This window comes from Daphnia pulicaria, chromosome 1 (genome assembly GCF_021234035.1).
Source record: "Daphnia pulicaria isolate SC F1-1A chromosome 1, SC_F0-13Bv2, whole genome shotgun sequence".
Taxonomy (NCBI): Eukaryota; Metazoa; Arthropoda; class Branchiopoda; order Diplostraca; family Daphniidae; genus Daphnia; species Daphnia pulicaria.
Window position 1 is genome coordinate 29,972,973 of NC_060913.1, and position 18,947 is coordinate 29,991,919.

Consider the following 18,947-nt stretch of genomic DNA (forward strand, 5'->3'; position numbering starts at 1 on the left):
AAGCTAAAAAATAAAATTAAAACAGAAATATCAACGGCAGAAATCAGAATCCAATACATACTAAACAAAACCACCCGACCAAATGAAAGAGACCCAAAAGAGATAGAAAATCTAGAGAACGACATAAAGAATCTGAGAGCTAAATACGCAGAACTGATAGACCCAATGGTTACCATATATAAAACAAAGAAACAAGCAGTTGAACAAACAGACCAAGTAACATCACAAGGCCCTGACAAGCCTAATCAGCCTAACGCCGCCCCGGTGAGGCCACGTACAGTAACCTTACTCGATTCAAACGACGAGACTGAAGAAGGAGCAACAGCCCTACAAACTCGAGTAGAGGAAAGGAAAACAGAGTGCGCAAAGTGTCACACCCCCATCGTACTATCGATAACAACTGACAAAGAACAGTGCAGACAGTGTAACGTACACAGAGACACAGGAGACACGGAAGAACAGAAACCAATAACAAACCAACCCCTGAAGGAAGAGCAGCCAAAAGAAAATATAGCAAGAGGCGAAACAAAAGAAGAAGAGGTTCAGCCACAACCCCCCAGGCAAGTGCACCGGCCGCCCATGCAACATCAAGCACAACAACAGCAACAGGTAGCCAGATACAGAGCCCAAGCCGGAAATATTTTTGACGACGACGACGACGACGACGACGACGACGAAATGGCCCTAACAAACGCAGCCGTAAACGCTTGGCAAGCAGCAGTAGAGAGGCAAGCTGAAATTCTCGAAACCGGACTAGTATTTATAAATGCGCAAAGCGTAAAGAAGGAGATACCAACATTTACCGGAGAAATCGAAGGAAAAATGGCAATCGAGGAATGGTTCAAACTAGCCGAACGTATGGCGACACATGCAGGATGGACGGACGAGCAAAAGCTACATTTTTTCCAAGAAAGAATGAGCAAATCAGCTGCTAACTTCAACGATTCCCTAACAGACGACGACAGAGCCACTTATGCAGCATGGAAACAAGCAATACTAGACGGCCTAGCGGACAATACGACAAAAGCAAGAAAGAAAGAACAACTAAAGACCCTCAAACAAGAAGAAAAAGAACGAGTCAGAGATTTTAAAACCAGAATAGACGACACCTACAGAATTGCATACGGCGTTAACGCAGCAACAAGTAATCATGCAGGCGTGGTAGCACTTCGTGATGAAACAAAGAAAGACGTTTTGCTAAACGGCCTCAAAACACAAATATCAGACCTCGTCTGGAATAGGCCCGATATACACGATGCAACATATGTAGAAACTGTAGAACTGGCCGAAGAATGCGAAAAAGTTGTAGAAATCAAGAAAATAGCAAAGAATAAAGATTTGTCTTCTGCCGTTACAGTAATGTCAGAAGAAGCCGAAAAAACCAAAGAAGAAATAAACAACCTAAAAGGACTGATCCAAAAACTGATGACAACACCGATTTCTCAACCAGCCGTTCAACTAGAAGAGAAAACTATAAACGCACTAAATAGATTGGCAATCTCAAATACAGACGGCAAATGGCCCAGCCAAAACCATGAAAGAAGAACAGTACGCTTCGCAAGTGAATCACCCAACAGAAGCCGAAGCCAGACTCCCGAAAATAGACGAAGATACAACACACCAACTCCGTACAGAGGAGACCGCGAAGGATCAAATTGGGGAGATCAAAAGCAATACGAATCTAGAAGATGTTACGTATGCGACAAGAAAGGCCACTTGGCAAGACAGTGCTGGAGGGCAAAACAAAGCCCATTCGCACAACAAAATACACGTCAAAACGGACAACAAACGTACAGACGAAATCAACCTGGCATGAGAACAAATCAGCCAAGGAACAGAAATTTCAACAATCTCCGCAACGGAACTGGGCGGAACGGCACCAACTAAAAAAGCTAAGAAAAAAGCAGCCAAATAGCCTTAGTTATAGACTTTTTCATGTAGAAATCAGCATAGATAATGTAGTAACCCAAGCTTTAGTAGACACTGGCGCATCAGTGAGCGCAATTTCAGAATATTTCTTTTCAAGATTAGCCAAGGATGTAACAAAGAATAAAATTGAATCGGAGGACGAAAAACTCCATAGTATTTGTGGAAAAAGCATGACCATAGCAGGAATATATGACCTACCGATAAAGCTAGACGCGAATAAGGATGAGATTTATCAACAGTTTTATGTTATACCCAATCTAACAGAAACTTGCGTGTTAGGAATGGATTTTATAACACGAAACGCTGTCACGTATGATGGAAAAACAAGAAAGTTAACTTACACAATTAACAACAAAACGTTTACAATAGACGATGAAGTAAAAAGATTAACACATTATAAAATAACATTAGCCGGAGTAAAAGTTGCAGTAAAAGAACCGACAGCAGCAACAATTAATATAGAAGACCCAAACTTAGAAATCCATAGGGATAAGATAACGAAGCTAATAGATAAATATAAAGATATGACAGCAGAAAATTTATACGAACTAGGAAAAGCAGAAGGAAGTAAGCATTCAATCCCAACAACAGGACAAATAGTTTACCAAAGACCTAGACGACAAGCAAGAGCTTTACAAGGCGTTATCCAAAAAGAAGTAAAAGAAATGCTTGACTGCGGGATTATAAGCCCAAGTACAAGCCCATACAACACACCTATCCACCTAGCTAAAAAGAAAGGAGGAGGATACCGTTTTTGTATGGATTTCCGTCAGCTAAATTCAACAACAACTAAAGATAAATTCCCCCTTCCAAGAATCGATGAAACAATCGACTACCTTTACGGATCAAAATTTTTCTCGACACTCGACCTGATCAGCGGGTATTGGCAAATTGAGATAGACGAAAAGGATAGGCCGAAAACCGCTTTCTCGACGGAAGACGGACACTATGAATATAATAGAATGCCCTTTGGTCTGACGAATGCCCCTTCTACATTCCAGCGTTTGATGAATCAAATTTTACAACCAGTAATTAACAAATTCGCACTAGTTTACTTGGACGACGTTATCATATACTCCACTTCTATAGAGCAGCATATAAAGCACATAGATATTGTCTTAGATTTACTAAAGAAAGCAGGACTAAAAATTAAATTGTCAAAATGCACGTTCTTGCAAACGTCAGTTAAATACCTGGGACATATAATCTCAGAAAAAGGAATCTCTCCCGATCCCATGAATATAAAAGCAATCGAAAATTACCCAACTCCCAGAACAGTTAGCCAATTAAAAAGTTTTCTTGGTCTAGCCGGATATTATAGGAAATTTATTAAAAATTTTGCTGATAGAGCCCATGCACTAACAATTTTAACAAAGAAAAATAACCCATGGAAATGGAAGGAAGAAGAAGAAGAAGCTTTCCAATTTTTAAAGAAGTGTCTGATCCATCCACCAATCCTACGCTATCCGAACTTTTCGCGAGAGTTTCTTATTCATACAGATGCGTCTGGATATGGTGTAGGATCAGTTTTAAGCCAAAAACATATAGAAGATGGCGAAGAAAAAGAAGTCGTCATCGCTTACGCTTCCCAACATCTGAATGATGTTGAGAAAAACTGGAGTACCATTGAGAAAGAAGCGTACGCAATAGTGCATGCGGTGAAACAATTTTACCCGTACCTATACGGAAGGAAATTTCAAGTATTAAGTGATCACAAACCATTGAGAGAATTATTAAGGAAGAAAGATACTTCAGCAAAACTAGCTAGATGGGCTTTATGCCTGCAAGATTATGATATTGATATCGAATATCGATCTGGAAAAACAAACCAAAATGCAGACTGCCTCAGTAGAATTCCAGAACCAGATAGCAATAAAGAGGCGCAACCTGAGCAAACGCCAGTGATAAATGCGCTGACAACCATAAACTTCGCAGAGGAACAAGAGAAAGATAAATACTGCAGGCGCGCGCGAAAAAATATAAGAAAATGTTGTAAATGAAAGAAGAATTAATTAATGAATCAGAAACAGAAGATGATAGTATGTCGATTAGGGATAATGCAATCGACGACAGCCCCCAAGACAGTGATCAAGGCTATCTTACAGATGAAGACAACGTGTACAACGATGAAGAAGTAGTAGTAGAGCTAGAAAAAGGCCTACTAGGTACATCTGCAGGAAGAATCCTGGTCCCGGAATCCTTAAAAGAGAAAATTTTTAAAAGATTCCATGACAGTCCATACGCAGGACACCTTGGAATAAAGAAGACGACAGCAAGGATTCAACGAAGATTTAAATGGCACAAAATGGGAAAAGATATCAAAGAATATGTTAAAGGATGCGAAATTTGCGCCAAACGGAAAGCAGTAGGAGCAAATAAGGCACCACTAAACCCGATTCCTCCCCCAAAAGATGTATGGCAGACAATGGCCATGGACATCATGGGACCGTTAGTAGAATCAGGAAGAGAAAGAAACCAATATATTCTAGTAATGGGAGAATATCTGACACGGTACATTATCACAGCACCGATGCCAGATCAAACAGCGGAGACAGTAGCAAGAACGTTTGTAAATAATGTAGTATTAATTCATGGAGTACCAGAAACGGTATTGACCGATCAAGGTACGAATTTCCAGTCAGAGCTAATGAATATCATGTATAAACAGTATGGAATCACTCGACTAAAAACAACCGCTTATAGACCCCAATGCGATGGGATGGTTGAAAGAGTGAACAGAACATTAGCGGATATAATAGCCAGTTACGTATCGAAGGAGCCAAACACATGGTCCGATTTTTTACCATCAGCAACATTTGCATATAACACAGCAGTCCACTCAAGTACAGGATACACTCCCTTCTATCTCATGTATGGCAGAGAAGCAACCGAGCCCCAAGATATGATTAAACCAGTCCGAAACCGGAACATGACTGATGTAAATATGATCTTCTCACAAATGTGGTACGATGCACTAGATATCACGAAAGAAAAGCTAGAGGAAGCTAAAGAAAAACAAAAAGCCTACTACGACAGAAATACAAAGAGAGTAGAATTTAAAATAGGAGACAAAATCCTATTAAAAGAAATGGCCAATACGCCAGGAAAATTCAACATGAGATGGGAAGGCCCCTATACTGTGAAAGAAAGAAAAGGGAATGTTAACTATAAAATATACGCAGACAACGGGACAAAGATGATGATAGTACATGCGGATAGGATGAAACATTTTCACAAAAGAAAGTCGCCAGAAGAAACAGCAGAAGAAATAAAACAAAACGAATCGATAGTAGAAAACCCAGAAGAAGTAAAACAAGACGAAAAGAAAAGAAAAACAAGTGTAAATCCCACTAAAGAGCCTAACCTGTCAGAGGAGCCCAGATACTCTTTAAGAAAAACAACCCGCATGCCAGATCGTTTCAGACCAAACTAATCAAGAAATCATTACAGATGGCAAAATTCCTTTCAATCATCATCCTGATCATCATCATCGTCTACATCACCCCATCTTCGTCTTTAAATAGCACAGTATGCGACTGCAAGAAACCAAAATTCATTGGAATAATGGACACCGAAAAACCTGAATATTGTCGAAATAAGAAGAAAGACGACCCAATCCTAGCAGATTATCAATTCTTCGTAAAAGAAGAACCACACATGTCATGGGAAGGGTACGTCTGTAAAGCATGGCTAAAGAGAAAAACGATCGACGGATTCTTTTTCGGAGGTTTTGATACTGTATTTTCCTCGGAAATACAGCATCTCTCCGAAAACGACTGTTGGCGAATGAAACAAACTAAACGATGCGGAGAAAATGAAATGATTGGAGACGAAAATCAATTTTCATTCACGTCAACTCCAAACGGAGAAGGCGTTTGGATGCAAAAAGTATCTTTCACATCCAATAATTGTATGGTACAAAAGATATCATTGAAAAAAGATTGCGCAACTTGCCCCACTACATCTCCATTCGGAATTTTGAAAGAAAAACCTAGAGAAACTTTTGTGTACCATCAAGACTCAGTCATTGTATGGATACAGCCAAAAAGAAATCTAGAAGAAGAATGTAAGATTAAAATAAAAAGAAAAAGCACAGGCACGATCACAAAAATAGACGACAACACTTATAAATTAGTAGATGCCCCAGGACAATTAGACTACATTTACACGGCGGAAACGCAAAACATCTGCGACTTTACCCTCCACAAACTAAAAAACGTTGATGGCGCATATCTTCAAGTACAAAACAAAAATTGGTCCCACATTTATAACGTAGAATCAAAATATTGCTTGAACCCTCAAATTAGAACGCCATCAAAGTGCAGTAACTTGACCGGAGGAGAATTTAAAATTGTAGATAACAAAATTAAATATAATACCCAAAAACAACTCAGATAAAAAGATATGCATCGCAATGTCACCATTTTTTCATCACATGGATGAATGTAGTAATTTGTACTCACTGAAATGGGACCCAGACTCATTAGAAATCACTGGAAACACAAGATGCCTACAAATGAACGATAATTCAAGTGTATTTATGAACATTTGCTCCGGAGAAAATCACCAGAAATGGATATTCGGAATGCCAGAAATGAATATAACAGAAAGTGGGGACACAAAAAAATCCCTTCTGCTACAACACCACCAATACGTAGAAGACCAATCAGTGACAAATGAGAATATTATCGAAAACGAATTAAAACGCATCTACTGCAATAACCTACAGATGGCACGTCAAGCAACATCTCTCATATCAGAAGCAAGTGGTTTACTAGCAGCAAGAGCTAATAACCTACCAATGTGCCATCGTTTAAAGCCTATGGGCGAATCTTTTCTTGTGCAAAAGTGCAGTGCAATAAATATCACAATCGGAGCAAAACAAACAGCCTGTGGATATGAACCATTTTACGATAATCAAACAATCGGAAGAGACGGATTCTCTTTACATCCATTTTCCGAATGCTTTTGGGAAGATGGAATCGTAAACTTTAATGGAAAAACATTTATGTGGAAAAAAGAATTAAATGACTGGGCGTATGTGCACCCAAATATTCACCAATCAACCCTCCGACTAACAGCAAAGTTCACCGAATTAAACGACAATGAAGCAAATTATCAGCTAAATCACCACGAATTTTACCAGAAACAAGAATATGAAAAAATAAATTCAATTAACGATTTAATCACTCGAATTCAAGTTACGGATGCCAGTCCATCCGTAACGATGAGCCAAGAGGCAGAATCTAAATTCGGAAAATTTGAATTATGGCACCGTATCCGAAAAGGACTGATAGCAGTCATCTCGATTCTGTTCTTTATTATTCTCTGCATGCTGACAGTAATTGTTTTTATAAAAGTTTGAACCCTAAGATCAAAGCAACGTTTCGAACATTACGCAGAACAACTTCAGGAGAACAGAAAACTGATACGTGCAGAAAGCCTGGAGCGGAAACGCGCGGAGACCAACAACGACGAAAGTCTTGTTTAAAAAAGAGAAGATAAAAAAAAACGGACACGCAAACCCAATGTTTACCGACCCCCAGCGCACCGGCCGTTCCCCCCCATAACCCAAAGACTTAACCTTTAACCCCCCGCGGACCACAAAAAAAAAAAAAGGGCTAACACCCAGACACCAATCATCTCTATATAAGGATACGAAGCAATAACGGAAAATTATCAGTCCCCATCATGCAAGCAAACTCGTCACACGGCAAAAATATGGAAGTCCTCATCCAAAATAAAGCAAAGAATTCAACAATAGAAATGGACAAAGCAGTAATTGAAGCAATATCAGGCAAACATGCTCCGGTGAGAATCAGTAAAATAAATATGACATTTAGCCGAATTGCAAGCACAGCAAGCTGGTTTGGAACTAGAGGGAAATCTGTTAATCGTCTCCTTGAACGAGTCAGAACAGAGAAAAACGTCAATATTTCCAACCACCGAAACGAGACACCTCTGATAATTGCAAGCCAACTGGGAGCCTATAGCTTCGCAAGTTTAATACTTACGCAGAAGGCTTCAATTAACATTCAAGACGAAAAAGGATATTCAGCACTCCACTACGCCATCGAAGCAAATGCGCACAAATTAGTGCTTGAATTATTAAGAAATGGCGCAGACGTGAACGCTCGTACAAAAGAAGGAAACACCCCCATGCATATTGCAGTGCAACTAAACAACATAGAAATTGGACGAGCAGTAAGGAAGAATCGATATTTCAATTCGACAATATTAAACAACGAAGGAGACGCGCTGATACTAGCGGTCAAACAAAATAAAATAAAAATGTTGCACATCCTATTGATATCATCCGAGAACTACAACAAACAGGACAAAGAAGGAAAAACGCCATTGCATTACGCATGCATGAATGCTAGCCCTTGCATTCTACACAAGCTTCTAGATAAAACCCAAGGATCAATTAAAGACGTTTACGGGGACATCCCCTTGACAATTGCCATTAAGTACAACAACGAAAGAGCAGTGGACATGTTGTGGCATAGTGTTCACTTTGATGCATCAACAAGAGACAATCAACAAAATACGCTGATTCACATGGCCTGCCGCCACGAAAACATATCACTTTTAAAAATAATTTCCTCTCGCACAACAGACTTCAACGCGAGAAATATGTATGACGAAACACCTCTTCACATCGCATGCTCTGTCAACAATCTAACGGCAATAAAAATGCTAAAAGAAAAATACGTGGACAGAAACGCCATTGATGTGAGAGGACAAACACGGTTAATCATAACGGCAAGTTTTAATTACACAGAAGCAACAAAGGAACTGTTCGACGACACAAACACGCCAGTCGATCCTATTTTTTTAAATGATGACTTCAATTCGACTGATGTAATCATCGTAAATGGCGAACCTGTCAACATAGAAACGTGTATTCTACTAGACGCCACAGACGAAAGTGGAAACACGGCCTTGCACCACTGTTCCCTTTTTGGAAATAAAGAACTGGCCAGTTTCCTCATCCACAAAGGCGCAAGAATAACAGTACTCAACTACGAACCCAGATAGCACACTGCAGTCCCATAGACGCCCAAAACACGTCACTTTGAGACGTCTGGGATGTACTTGGCACATAGCAGATTCCCAAGTTTACATTCCTAGGACGTCTTTTACGTATGGCCAATGTCCGCTTCGCCGAGATCTCATAGCGGTCCTTATCCCGTCCCATTGGATGGACTTTAGACGTACTTGGGACGGAAAAAGGATCTCAAGAAGTCATTAATAATAAATCTTTTTCTGGACTCTGAATTTCGTTCCTTTTTTCTTTACACTTCTTTTTCTTATGAGTGTTTGCTGTGCCGACATTTTTTCACGAACGGTGATCCGGATATCCGGACAAAGTTTATTTGTCAGAGTATGCAAAGGGTTACCAGGCACACATCATAATTCGACTGCATATAACCATCACAGTTGAAGAAATATGGAATCTGACCCGGGGATCGAACCCGGATCGTCATGGTGAGAGGCCAGTACTATACAGATGGGCCACGAAATCATATCTGAAGTTAGAAGATAAAGCTAATAATGGAATTTTAGAATCAAACTTTGCCGCGAAAAGACAAAGACAGTTTCTCCGAAATTTTCTAAGTGTCGAGAAGGAGCCAAAAAATAAAACGGGACGCATCAGAGACTTCTACGAGAGGGAGTAAAAAATGACGTATCCGACAAGATTAAAATGAGTAACGTGTTCAAATAAGGGCTCGCAATGGGACATCTTAGAGATTCCCCTGTGCCCCCCGCACCATCCGCACGGCTTTGGTCCCGCCTTGGGACAAGAATTCCTATCTGGGAACAAGACTCCCCAGTGACCATTCTAGCTAAACTACCATCTGGATACGATTGCCCCATGTATACAGAGGTATGCCCCATATATACAGAGGCACCCTAACAGGAGATGCCGTGGAATGCACCAGAATTGGACACTCAGCAATTATTTCCAGATGAAGGACAAAGTGACCTAGAAACTGACTTAATGTTTCTTTAAGATCAAATATCAAATGGTCAAAAAGAATAAAAATAATGAAAATAAAAGTTAGTAAAAGAAAAAGAAAAGAAAAGTAAAATTCAGTCTTGCGTCAACCCTCTTCTCTACAAAAACCAAAAATGTACGGTCGAGGACGCGGACACCAATTGTTAAACAGTGTAACAAATGGTGAAGTAAACAATTCATTTAGAAATGAAGGAGCAACAACAAGTGAAGCAACCAGTGAAATTGTGACAGTGCCGTCAATGACTTGGCGACGTGAGCTCTCGCCAGCACGGCCGGTTTCAGAGGAAGTGCAACGCCTCACGGAAATGAGTTTCCGACGAATGGATGAAGCGATGGAAGAGCAAAGGAATGCTCGTCCCCATCAAAGAAATATCCCGGACACTCCAAGAAGCCCGTCTCCCATGTCCATGGAAGAACAGGAGAATTACGTGCAGCCACCAAGAATCATCCCGATGGCCCCCGGAAGTCCTCCTCCGCCTGACCGTCACGGACGGCATTTGCCTCCATCGTACGATGCGTTGTACCCCTTCAACACGGTATTGCCTTCAACACGCCGCCTGCCCGACTTTCTACAAGAGCATCAGCAGGTGCAACGCGAGTTGATGGAATTAAGCGAAAAATTCTTGGAGACGCAAGCGCGGCTAATGGCCGTATACCAGCAGGACCGCCAGCGTATCCTCCGGCGTTTTTATTAAGATATTTCAATAATAATAACCAACTTTTTGTAGTCAAATGATAGAAACAGTAGACAATTTTGAAAGAAAATTTTAGATACCGCCGGGCCGACGGTAAATTGTTCATTATACTTTGTCTTTTGTATTTGGAATTCGTAATCACCAATCTAAATGCGTATGAATAAAAATGTATACTCGTAATCCATACCTGCATTCCCGTGCCTTTGTCATAACCTCTATTGATTAGACACGAGGGCGTGTCTTTTCAAAGGAAGGAGGTATGTAATGCGCAGCCGAGACTGACCAGAAGAGTGCATATCATCTACTGTATGTACCGTATGTAAACCCGCCCCCTTCATGCTCCTCTTCTACTAATAGCCATGATCATTTTGTCCCGCCATTTTGGAATCACTGCAATGGCCGACACGTTCAACTATTCAAATATGGCCGCGCGGGAATCAGTATATAAACTCCCGTCGCTCCCTCCAAGAGTTAGACTAGTCCCCTCACTCCTCAACGGCTTGTGGCTCCAGTTGTGAGTCGATCTCTATAATACTCCTTATTGTATTCTGTGCAGTGTTAAATAATAAACTTAGTTCGGCCCAACAATCCGAGTTATTCTTTGAAGTAAGCGCGCCTTTTCCAAGCCCCTGAAAAGCGCCTTACAACAGAATTGAAAAAAAATGCACGATTAGTCTTTGTGAATCCGGCAAAAGGATAACAAATTGCCTTACGTCCTAAGCCTTATATGACGGTCTTATTTTTTCATGCAGGGGAAAAGCATGCACATGCAGGAGTTACCGGGGCTGATTCTTATCCAGCGCCTTTCACCGCCTTTCGGAGTTTCCTCACGAGACAGCAGTAATCAACGCACGGATAAGAAAGTACAAGAGGCTTTGTGTAAAATTTAATTACACGGGCACTAATAGCGCCTCGAAGACTTCAAAATCAATTCAAAAGAACCGTTGGACGGAAAGGAGCTCAGCTACGATGGAAATGAAACTACAACTAACGCCGAACCAGACAACTTCCCATTCTGCGTCTTCGTTCCATTCCCCAAAGCTCCCCGTCGATGCCAAATTTTTTGCGTCGAAGCTACTAAAGAAATTTCGCGCTTTCCTTTTCACCTCTTTTGCCTTCCCTTCGATATCTATCCAACCACCGGCTTCAAATTCACTTGAACCCTTTTTTTTATTGGTATTTGAGGAATCGCGGACACTTACGTCACGCGGCACCCAGATAGGAATAAAAATAAATAAGGAGCGTCGGGCGGAAAGGAGCTCAGCTACGATGGAAATGAAACTACAACTAACACCGAACCGGACAACTTCCCATTCTGCGTCTTCGTTCCATTTCCCAAAGCTCCCCGTCGATACCAAAGTTTTTGCGTCGAAGCTACTTAAGAAATTTCGCGCTTTCTCTTCGCCTCTTTCGCCTTCCCTTCGATATCTATACAACCATCGCTCGATCCCATTTATTTCGACCGCGCCTGCCTGGCTGGTCAGCTCTACTTCTTTTTTTTTCTTTTTTTAAAATGAGGAACACAAATAAAACCTCACAATTTCTTATATCTCTTCCGGGCTTTGCAAATTTCAGCCGCCTGGAGGGACATATCTGGCGGAGACTTAAAAGTCCCGACGGTTCGCGATCAAAAGGTTCTCGTGTAGACTTCGATCGGAGCCGCCTGACGTGCCAGAAATGTCCCTACACCAAAACCTCGTAAAACACGAGAATGGCTCGTACGAATCGTTTGAAACTCTTACCCTCGATCAACCGATGGACGATTGACATATGCTGAAAAGGCGATTTAATTTTGTAGGCAGATCATTGAGAAAACAGCTTATGTTTGAGGCACTTTGTCTGGTTTTAATTTCTCGTTTCTGCCTACTAAGGCCCGCAAATTTTTTTGGTCCCGACGGTAGATAAAGGGTTAAGTGGGCCGGGATTACCTACAAGACGAAACTGCTTACGAGCTTAAGATACAGAAATAATTTTTCATACTTTTATTTCTCAGTAACGATTAAGCATGTTAGTATGTGAAAGAAAAACCTACAACATGCTTGCGAAAAAAAAAGAAACAATTACGGTAGGAATCAAACACGACACTCTAGCATAACTATCAGATGCTGATCCGCTGTTGTTCCAAATTGGAGCTAGACGAGGCATACCCAGCCGCAACAACAATAGTCCCCTTCAGCGCATAGTAGTCGGAGCAGAAGAGCAGTGTGTATCAGAGATCGAGAAGACCCATCTATTTAAACTTGCTTACCCCGACTGATGATTGTAATCCCTTCCTTTGATCAGCGCTTTTGAGCATAATTGATTGGAAAAAGCACTTTATAAATACAAACTATTATTATTATTATTATTATTATTATCATTGTGTCACCGGCTTTAGCGCAGTCGCTGACAGTCAGTCAGAATAGAGTTAAAGTCCGTTTGTTGTGTGTGTAAGGGCAAACTAGGTCGCGCCTGCCAGCAGGTAGCCGTGACAGTAAATCTAGTTCCCCTCCCTGTATCGTTGAATATTTCCGTCTCTTGAAATACAGTTTGTTTAAATCCCAACCCCCACGCGTTCTGAACATTTGGTGCATCGACCGGGAATTGTCTCTCGTTCGTTAAACGAGACACCCATCCCTTTTTCCGTCATTTCACGTGGTGACCACGCTTTCGTCACGCGTTCATCGAGTTTGTATCCGTCTTCAGCCGTGCCATCCGCCATCCCTGGTTGCTGCAAAGCGTGCAGTCGATCTCAGCGGTCGTGTTTTTGTGCCCAGAAGGAAGAAAATTACCCGAATATCGTTCGTGACAAGGCCTGGCCGGCATTTGCTGTTTGCGTTTGGCGGTATTTACCGCTCGTAATTGGCTGTCATTCCCAGCCTTCGTCTGCTAGCTGTTTTGGCCCATTAACCATCGCTTATTTGCTGAAACTCTCCATTGTTCGAGCCCTTGAATATTTCTGTATTTTTTATTTGTTGCCAGTCCGCCATTTGTTGGCTGTGTCTGCCCAACAGTCCGCCATTTGTTGGTTGTGTCTGCCCGTCAGGCCGTCGTTGTTGGCTGCGTCTGCTCTTCAAATCCGCCATGTGTTGGCGTCGCGTCTTTTATTCAATTGGCTCGTCGTTAATGGTTATTTCGTCGCACATTTTGGTGGCCATTCAGTTCGTTGTTCTGTCCGGAAAGTCCTCCACGTGTTGGATTTGGCTTGTCTCATCATTGATCTCGTGTTGGGAGATTTGTTTTTAATTTTGTCTTGCCCGTTTACGCAGTTCGCCATAGAGTTGGTTGAGTCTGCAGCGAGTCCACCAGTAAGTTTGGTTGCGTCTCTTCCGCCGTCGTCGTTAGTGTATCGCGCATCTCTCAACACCAGTCATCTCCTGTCATTTAAGTGTAAAGTCCCGCGTGGCAGTCATCGTTTTAAGTTTTCCAGCGTGCCGATTTGTTGCATCGTTTCGCCAGTCGCCAGATATCGTTCCGTCGTGTCGTCAACTGGCCAGAAGCTCCATCGCCACTTTCGTGCAACCGCATTGTGCAACATGTACGATCATCCATTTCGCCCATCGCCGGTTTGTCGCTGCATCAAACACGTGAATTCCGTCACCTCGTCCACCACTGCTGGAGCTGGTTTCGGCCGTAAACCGTTTCCGCCCACCACTGCCGACTACGGGCTACGTCATCCATCTGTATTCGCCGCGTCGCTCACTATTCCTGATCGTAACTTTGAGTCGTCGTTGTCCATTAGGACTTCATCGGTTGCCATTGTTTATCCGTCATCTTTTGTTTGTCCTTTCGTTCCTGTTTTTAGTCATCGCTCTGTCGCCGTTTTCAGGCGTCCAGCGTGCCGATTCGTTTTCGCCATTTGCCGGCCATCGTTTCAAGCCATCGTTCAAACCATTGTTTCTAGCGCATCATCAACTGGCGAGCAGCATCAGTGCCAAGCACGTGTAATTGCATTGCTCAACACCCGTGGTCCTTTGTTTCGCTCATCATCTGTTGTTCATCGCTTCTGTTTGTTGTGTTCCTCGTCGTCTCGCCCATCATGGCTGGAGCTGGTTTCGCAGTCAAGCCGTTTCCGTCCACCACTGCTGGCCACGGGCTATGTCGTCCACCTGCAGTTCGTCGCGTGGTTCACCACTGTTGAGCGCCATTCGTACCGCCTGTGTTTGCGTCATCTTTCTACACTTGCTGTCGTAGATTATTCGTCATCCGTTCGTCTGTTTCGTCTCGTGTTTTATCGTCCATCGCCACGCACTTGTAGCCATATCGTCCAACACTTTTGGTCATTCATTTGCGCATCGTTTGCTGGCCGTCGCTTCGTCAAGTGTGCACGTCGCTGTTGGAGCTGGTTTTCGGCCGTCAACCGTTTCCGTCCACCATTGCTGGCCACGGGTCTCGTCGTCCACCTGCAATTCGTCACACCGCTCACCGCTGTTAATCGCCATTTTGAGCCGTTTGGTTTCGTGATCGTGCTACACCTGCTGTCGTAAATTAGTCGCCATCTTTTCTCTTATCTCGTTTTCATTTCATCGCTTCGCCGCATTAATCACTGAATTTCTTTCTTGCCGTGTTGATCGGCTTTGCCCGTAAAGCTCATCTCCCTCCAGCTAACCTTAAGTCGCTATGATACCCGTAGTCAGCTACGCGATAGTCGAGATGGAAAAATACCGTGTGGCAACGGTTCCAGTAGCCATCCAGTCTTCACGCTCAAGCCGCTCATCTAGAACGTCGAGCCCGAAGGTTTCTTCTTGGTCCATCGAAGCTAGACTTAAGGAAAAGGAGCGTCAAATCAAAAGGACGCAGCTCAAGTCGAAACAAGCCATGGAAGAAGCAAGGATCAGGCAGGAGGAAGAAGATATAACCCGCTGATTGGATGAAGAAAAGAAAATAGAAAAGGCGAGAGTGGAAGCCGAGAAAGTGCAGCGGCAGCTAAGGAAAGAGTTAGAGAGTCATCAATTGAGCAGCCGAATTCTTCAGCAGCAGCTGAAGTTTGAGCAGAGAAGCCCAAAATCTGTGACCCTTGTCGAGGCGTCCATTAACCTTTTCTTCCATCCAGAAGTTAAAGCGACCGCCACTCCGGTTTATTCGGTCCAGCAACAGCTCGAAGTTAGCTCAGTGCCCGCCAAGGGCGCGCTGGCCAAGATTAAGAAGTTATTCTCAACGTTTACACCTGCCCGGACGTCGTCATCACACGGGCCGGCAGAAGAAAGTCGTTTGTCGAAAAATTCGAGTAGGAGTTTAAAGGCACCGTGGAGTGATACGAAGAATATGTGGATAAAAAAACACCTGGACGATGAGCGGGACGCTCAGCAGACGGCCAAGTTAACTCTAACAGCGTCTCTAGATGTTTCCACGACCGATCTAAATCCACGGGCCGGCGAATTCGAGCCCGCACGGGCCGGCTCGATTCAACTCCTCGAAAGTTCCGTGTCCGTCGCTTAACCCAAGACATTCGGCGACCAGCCGCCAGAAGAAGGCGGAGTAACGTTTTTGGAAACTAGCCAGTCAACTTATCCAGCTAGTTCGTGTTTTATTCCGTTTTATTTTTCCGTCTTCAAAGGACGCCATTCATTTTACACCGGTTTCATCAACTATGTTAGTGTTTCGTCGTCTCATTCCAGCCAGTCTGCAGCAGCGCCACCCAGCACGTGTTTTGCTTCCCGCACCTTCCTGTTAAGTCTTCCTGATCCATCTGATTTTAACAGCCGGCTCGAATTTTGTGTTCGAGCGTGCAGTGATCGAACTTCTCCTCCAAGCGCTCATTTTGAACGACCGACAGGAGCAGAAGGGGGGAGGATGTTAGAGCCAAAGGTTTGCACAAGCACGGCACCTGAAGTAGCATCGGTGGAGAAGAGGTGCGCCCAATGTGAAAAGCCGCATCATACAAGACGCTGCAGTCAATCGCGTGAGAGCTCAGTGAAAAACAGAATGCAAGTGATTGAAGAAAAGAAGCCGTGTTTTATGTGTCTAGAGCCAGGCCACACTTTCAGCCGCTGTAAAATTGAAAATTTGCTTAATTTGAAGCATTCAGCGTCCAGCAAGCCACCGTTCTACGACATGGATGTATCAAATCGCCTGTGTAGCTGTTTGTTGTCCGTTAGGATGGCTACAACCGTTCTCAAAGAGCTCAGCATCAGGATCCGCCATGTCGTTTTATTAATCGGGCCGTCGTTTTTTCTCGACCCACCGGCTATGTGGCCCACCTTTCCCGACCTAAAGGACCCGCTTGGCTCCGCCCTGGATCTGGAGGTAAAAGATTCGCCGCCAGAATTCATCGGTACCACCAGAATGTCCGTTTACATAGATACGCGCCCTTCATCGTTAACACCATGGAGCCGCGTGAACAGGACGATGGTGCCGATTCTTCGTTGGTGCCGGAAGCGAAAGCGGAGCAGCGAGATCAAGCCAGAGTTTTTAGTTTTACCGTCCCCAATTTTAAAGAAAAAACCTTCATCGAAATAACTCGATGCCGTGTTTTATCGGCTCGTCGGTCGAGCGCATCAGCGTACAATTCTCGTCCCGGATCCGTTTTGCATCCGCCACCCGATCGTGCTGCCGCCCATCGTCAGATCGCCGCTCATGGCCGAGCTTCCGTCCGTCTGTCTTCAAGTCGTGGCCATTTTACAGTCCGTTCCCGTAAAGAGTAATCATCATTCGCCTTGGATAACGCCACCAGAAACAAAGCGTGAATTTCGGATTCCACCACCCTGCCGTTGTAGGCCTATTCATCGAGTCGTCGATCGCGGCAAGCTCTTCCGCCAGTTTGCAGCAAGGCAACCAGCGCCATTTATAGCCGCTCTACCGTCCGCCCGTCTGCAGTTATTCCAGCAGGCATCCGCCTGTACGGGCGTCGACCATTTGCGTCCAATTGAAATTAAGAATTTCCGTGGGAACCAAAGTGAATCGGATGAAGCGCTGGAACGTTTTAACCATTCCAGTTTTTATAGCCAGTGTCTTCAGCCGGAGTTGAATAGCAGTTCAATCCGCAAAAACTTCCGCATTTTTATGAGAGCTTGGAGCGTCTCGTCGGATCGTCAATAGGAGCGCTAGAGCGCATCCCATATTTGCAATCATTCACCGACCAGACCCTTTTCGGCCACGTTAAAGTAGCCCGAGCATCTGTCAAGCAATCGGCCTCTCACGTGCGTTACCGTGGAATCACAAACCCCAGAGCCGCTAACCACTTATCATCTGTCACCGGATCGAAATAATCCAGCAGTCATCCAGCCAGTATCGTCGCATCTGTCTTGCCGAGAGCAATAGCGAGTCGCTGAATTTTTTGGATGGCGTCAGATGATCAAGTATGTTCCGGCACCCAAGGAGCGAAGAAAATGGTTGAAGAAAAAGAAAATTTTTATCGTCAAAGAAGTCCTGCTGTCCATCTTCAACCACACGCCACGCAGCCAGTTGTCGTTCAGACCAGCTACGAAATTATTTTTGGACTGGGATGGTGTCATGCGCCCAGCAAAGGCGCACCACAAAGGCATCGAGATTCATCGTCCCGTCGTCAAGCCTTGCCTGTTGGAGCCGGATCCAGAAAGAAGATGCGTCCGCTTCCGGACGCAGGGCCGGCGATGTTCCAAATCGGAGCCAGACGAGGCTTCCCCAGCCGCAACAGCAATAGTCCCCTTCGGCGCGTAGTAGTGGGGGCAGAAGAGCAGTGTGTATCAGTGTGTCACCGGCTTGAGCGCAGTAGCTGACAGTCAGTCAGAATAGAGTAAAAGTCCGTTTGTTGTGTGTGTAAGGGTAAACTAGGTCGCGCCTGCCAGCAGGTATCCATGACAGTAAATCTAGTTCCCCTCCCTGTATCGTTTAATATTTCCGTCTTTTGAAATACAGTTTCTTTTTATCCCAACCCCCACGCGTTCTGAACAGCTGTGCCATTCTAGATACCTAGATATGTATCTAGTAACTAAATATCTTTTATTGTCCCACGGGGGGGTTTAGGACTTAAAGATTTTCATGTCTAAACATCATATGCAATTTGCTCTCCTAAAGCGGCTAGCGTGTGCCCTTATTCATTTTTATCACAAAAATGACGTTTGATATTTTGTACTTTTGATTTCGGCCATTTGAATACATAAAATGATTGCATGAAATTTAGCATTGTCAATCATCACATCCAATTCGCTCCTTTCCAGACTAGTTGGCTCAAATCGAAATAAGACTATTTTTAAAAGTTGAAAGTTGAAATTTTTCGGCAGTCGGCTGAAATTTTTCGTGAATTTCCCCAAAATGACCTAGACAAATCTATAAAATTCTCTTGAAGCCACAAATCGCATATTCTTTCATTTATTAGTAAACCAAACATCTAAAAACTCAAT

At 43.5% G+C, this 18,947-nt stretch overlaps 1 protein-coding gene across 1 annotated transcript; it reads left to right on the forward strand.

Annotated features, from left to right (window-relative positions):
- The first annotated feature begins 7,620 nt into the window (after nt 1-7,620).
- Nucleotides 7,621-8,970, forward strand: LOC124321455 (ankyrin-1-like). Its single transcript, XM_046784230.1, has one exon. The coding sequence runs from the start codon at nt 7,621-7,623 to the stop codon at nt 8,968-8,970; it is 1,350 nt and encodes a 449-aa protein (XP_046640186.1).
- Nucleotides 8,971-18,947: the final 9,977 nt, after the last annotated feature.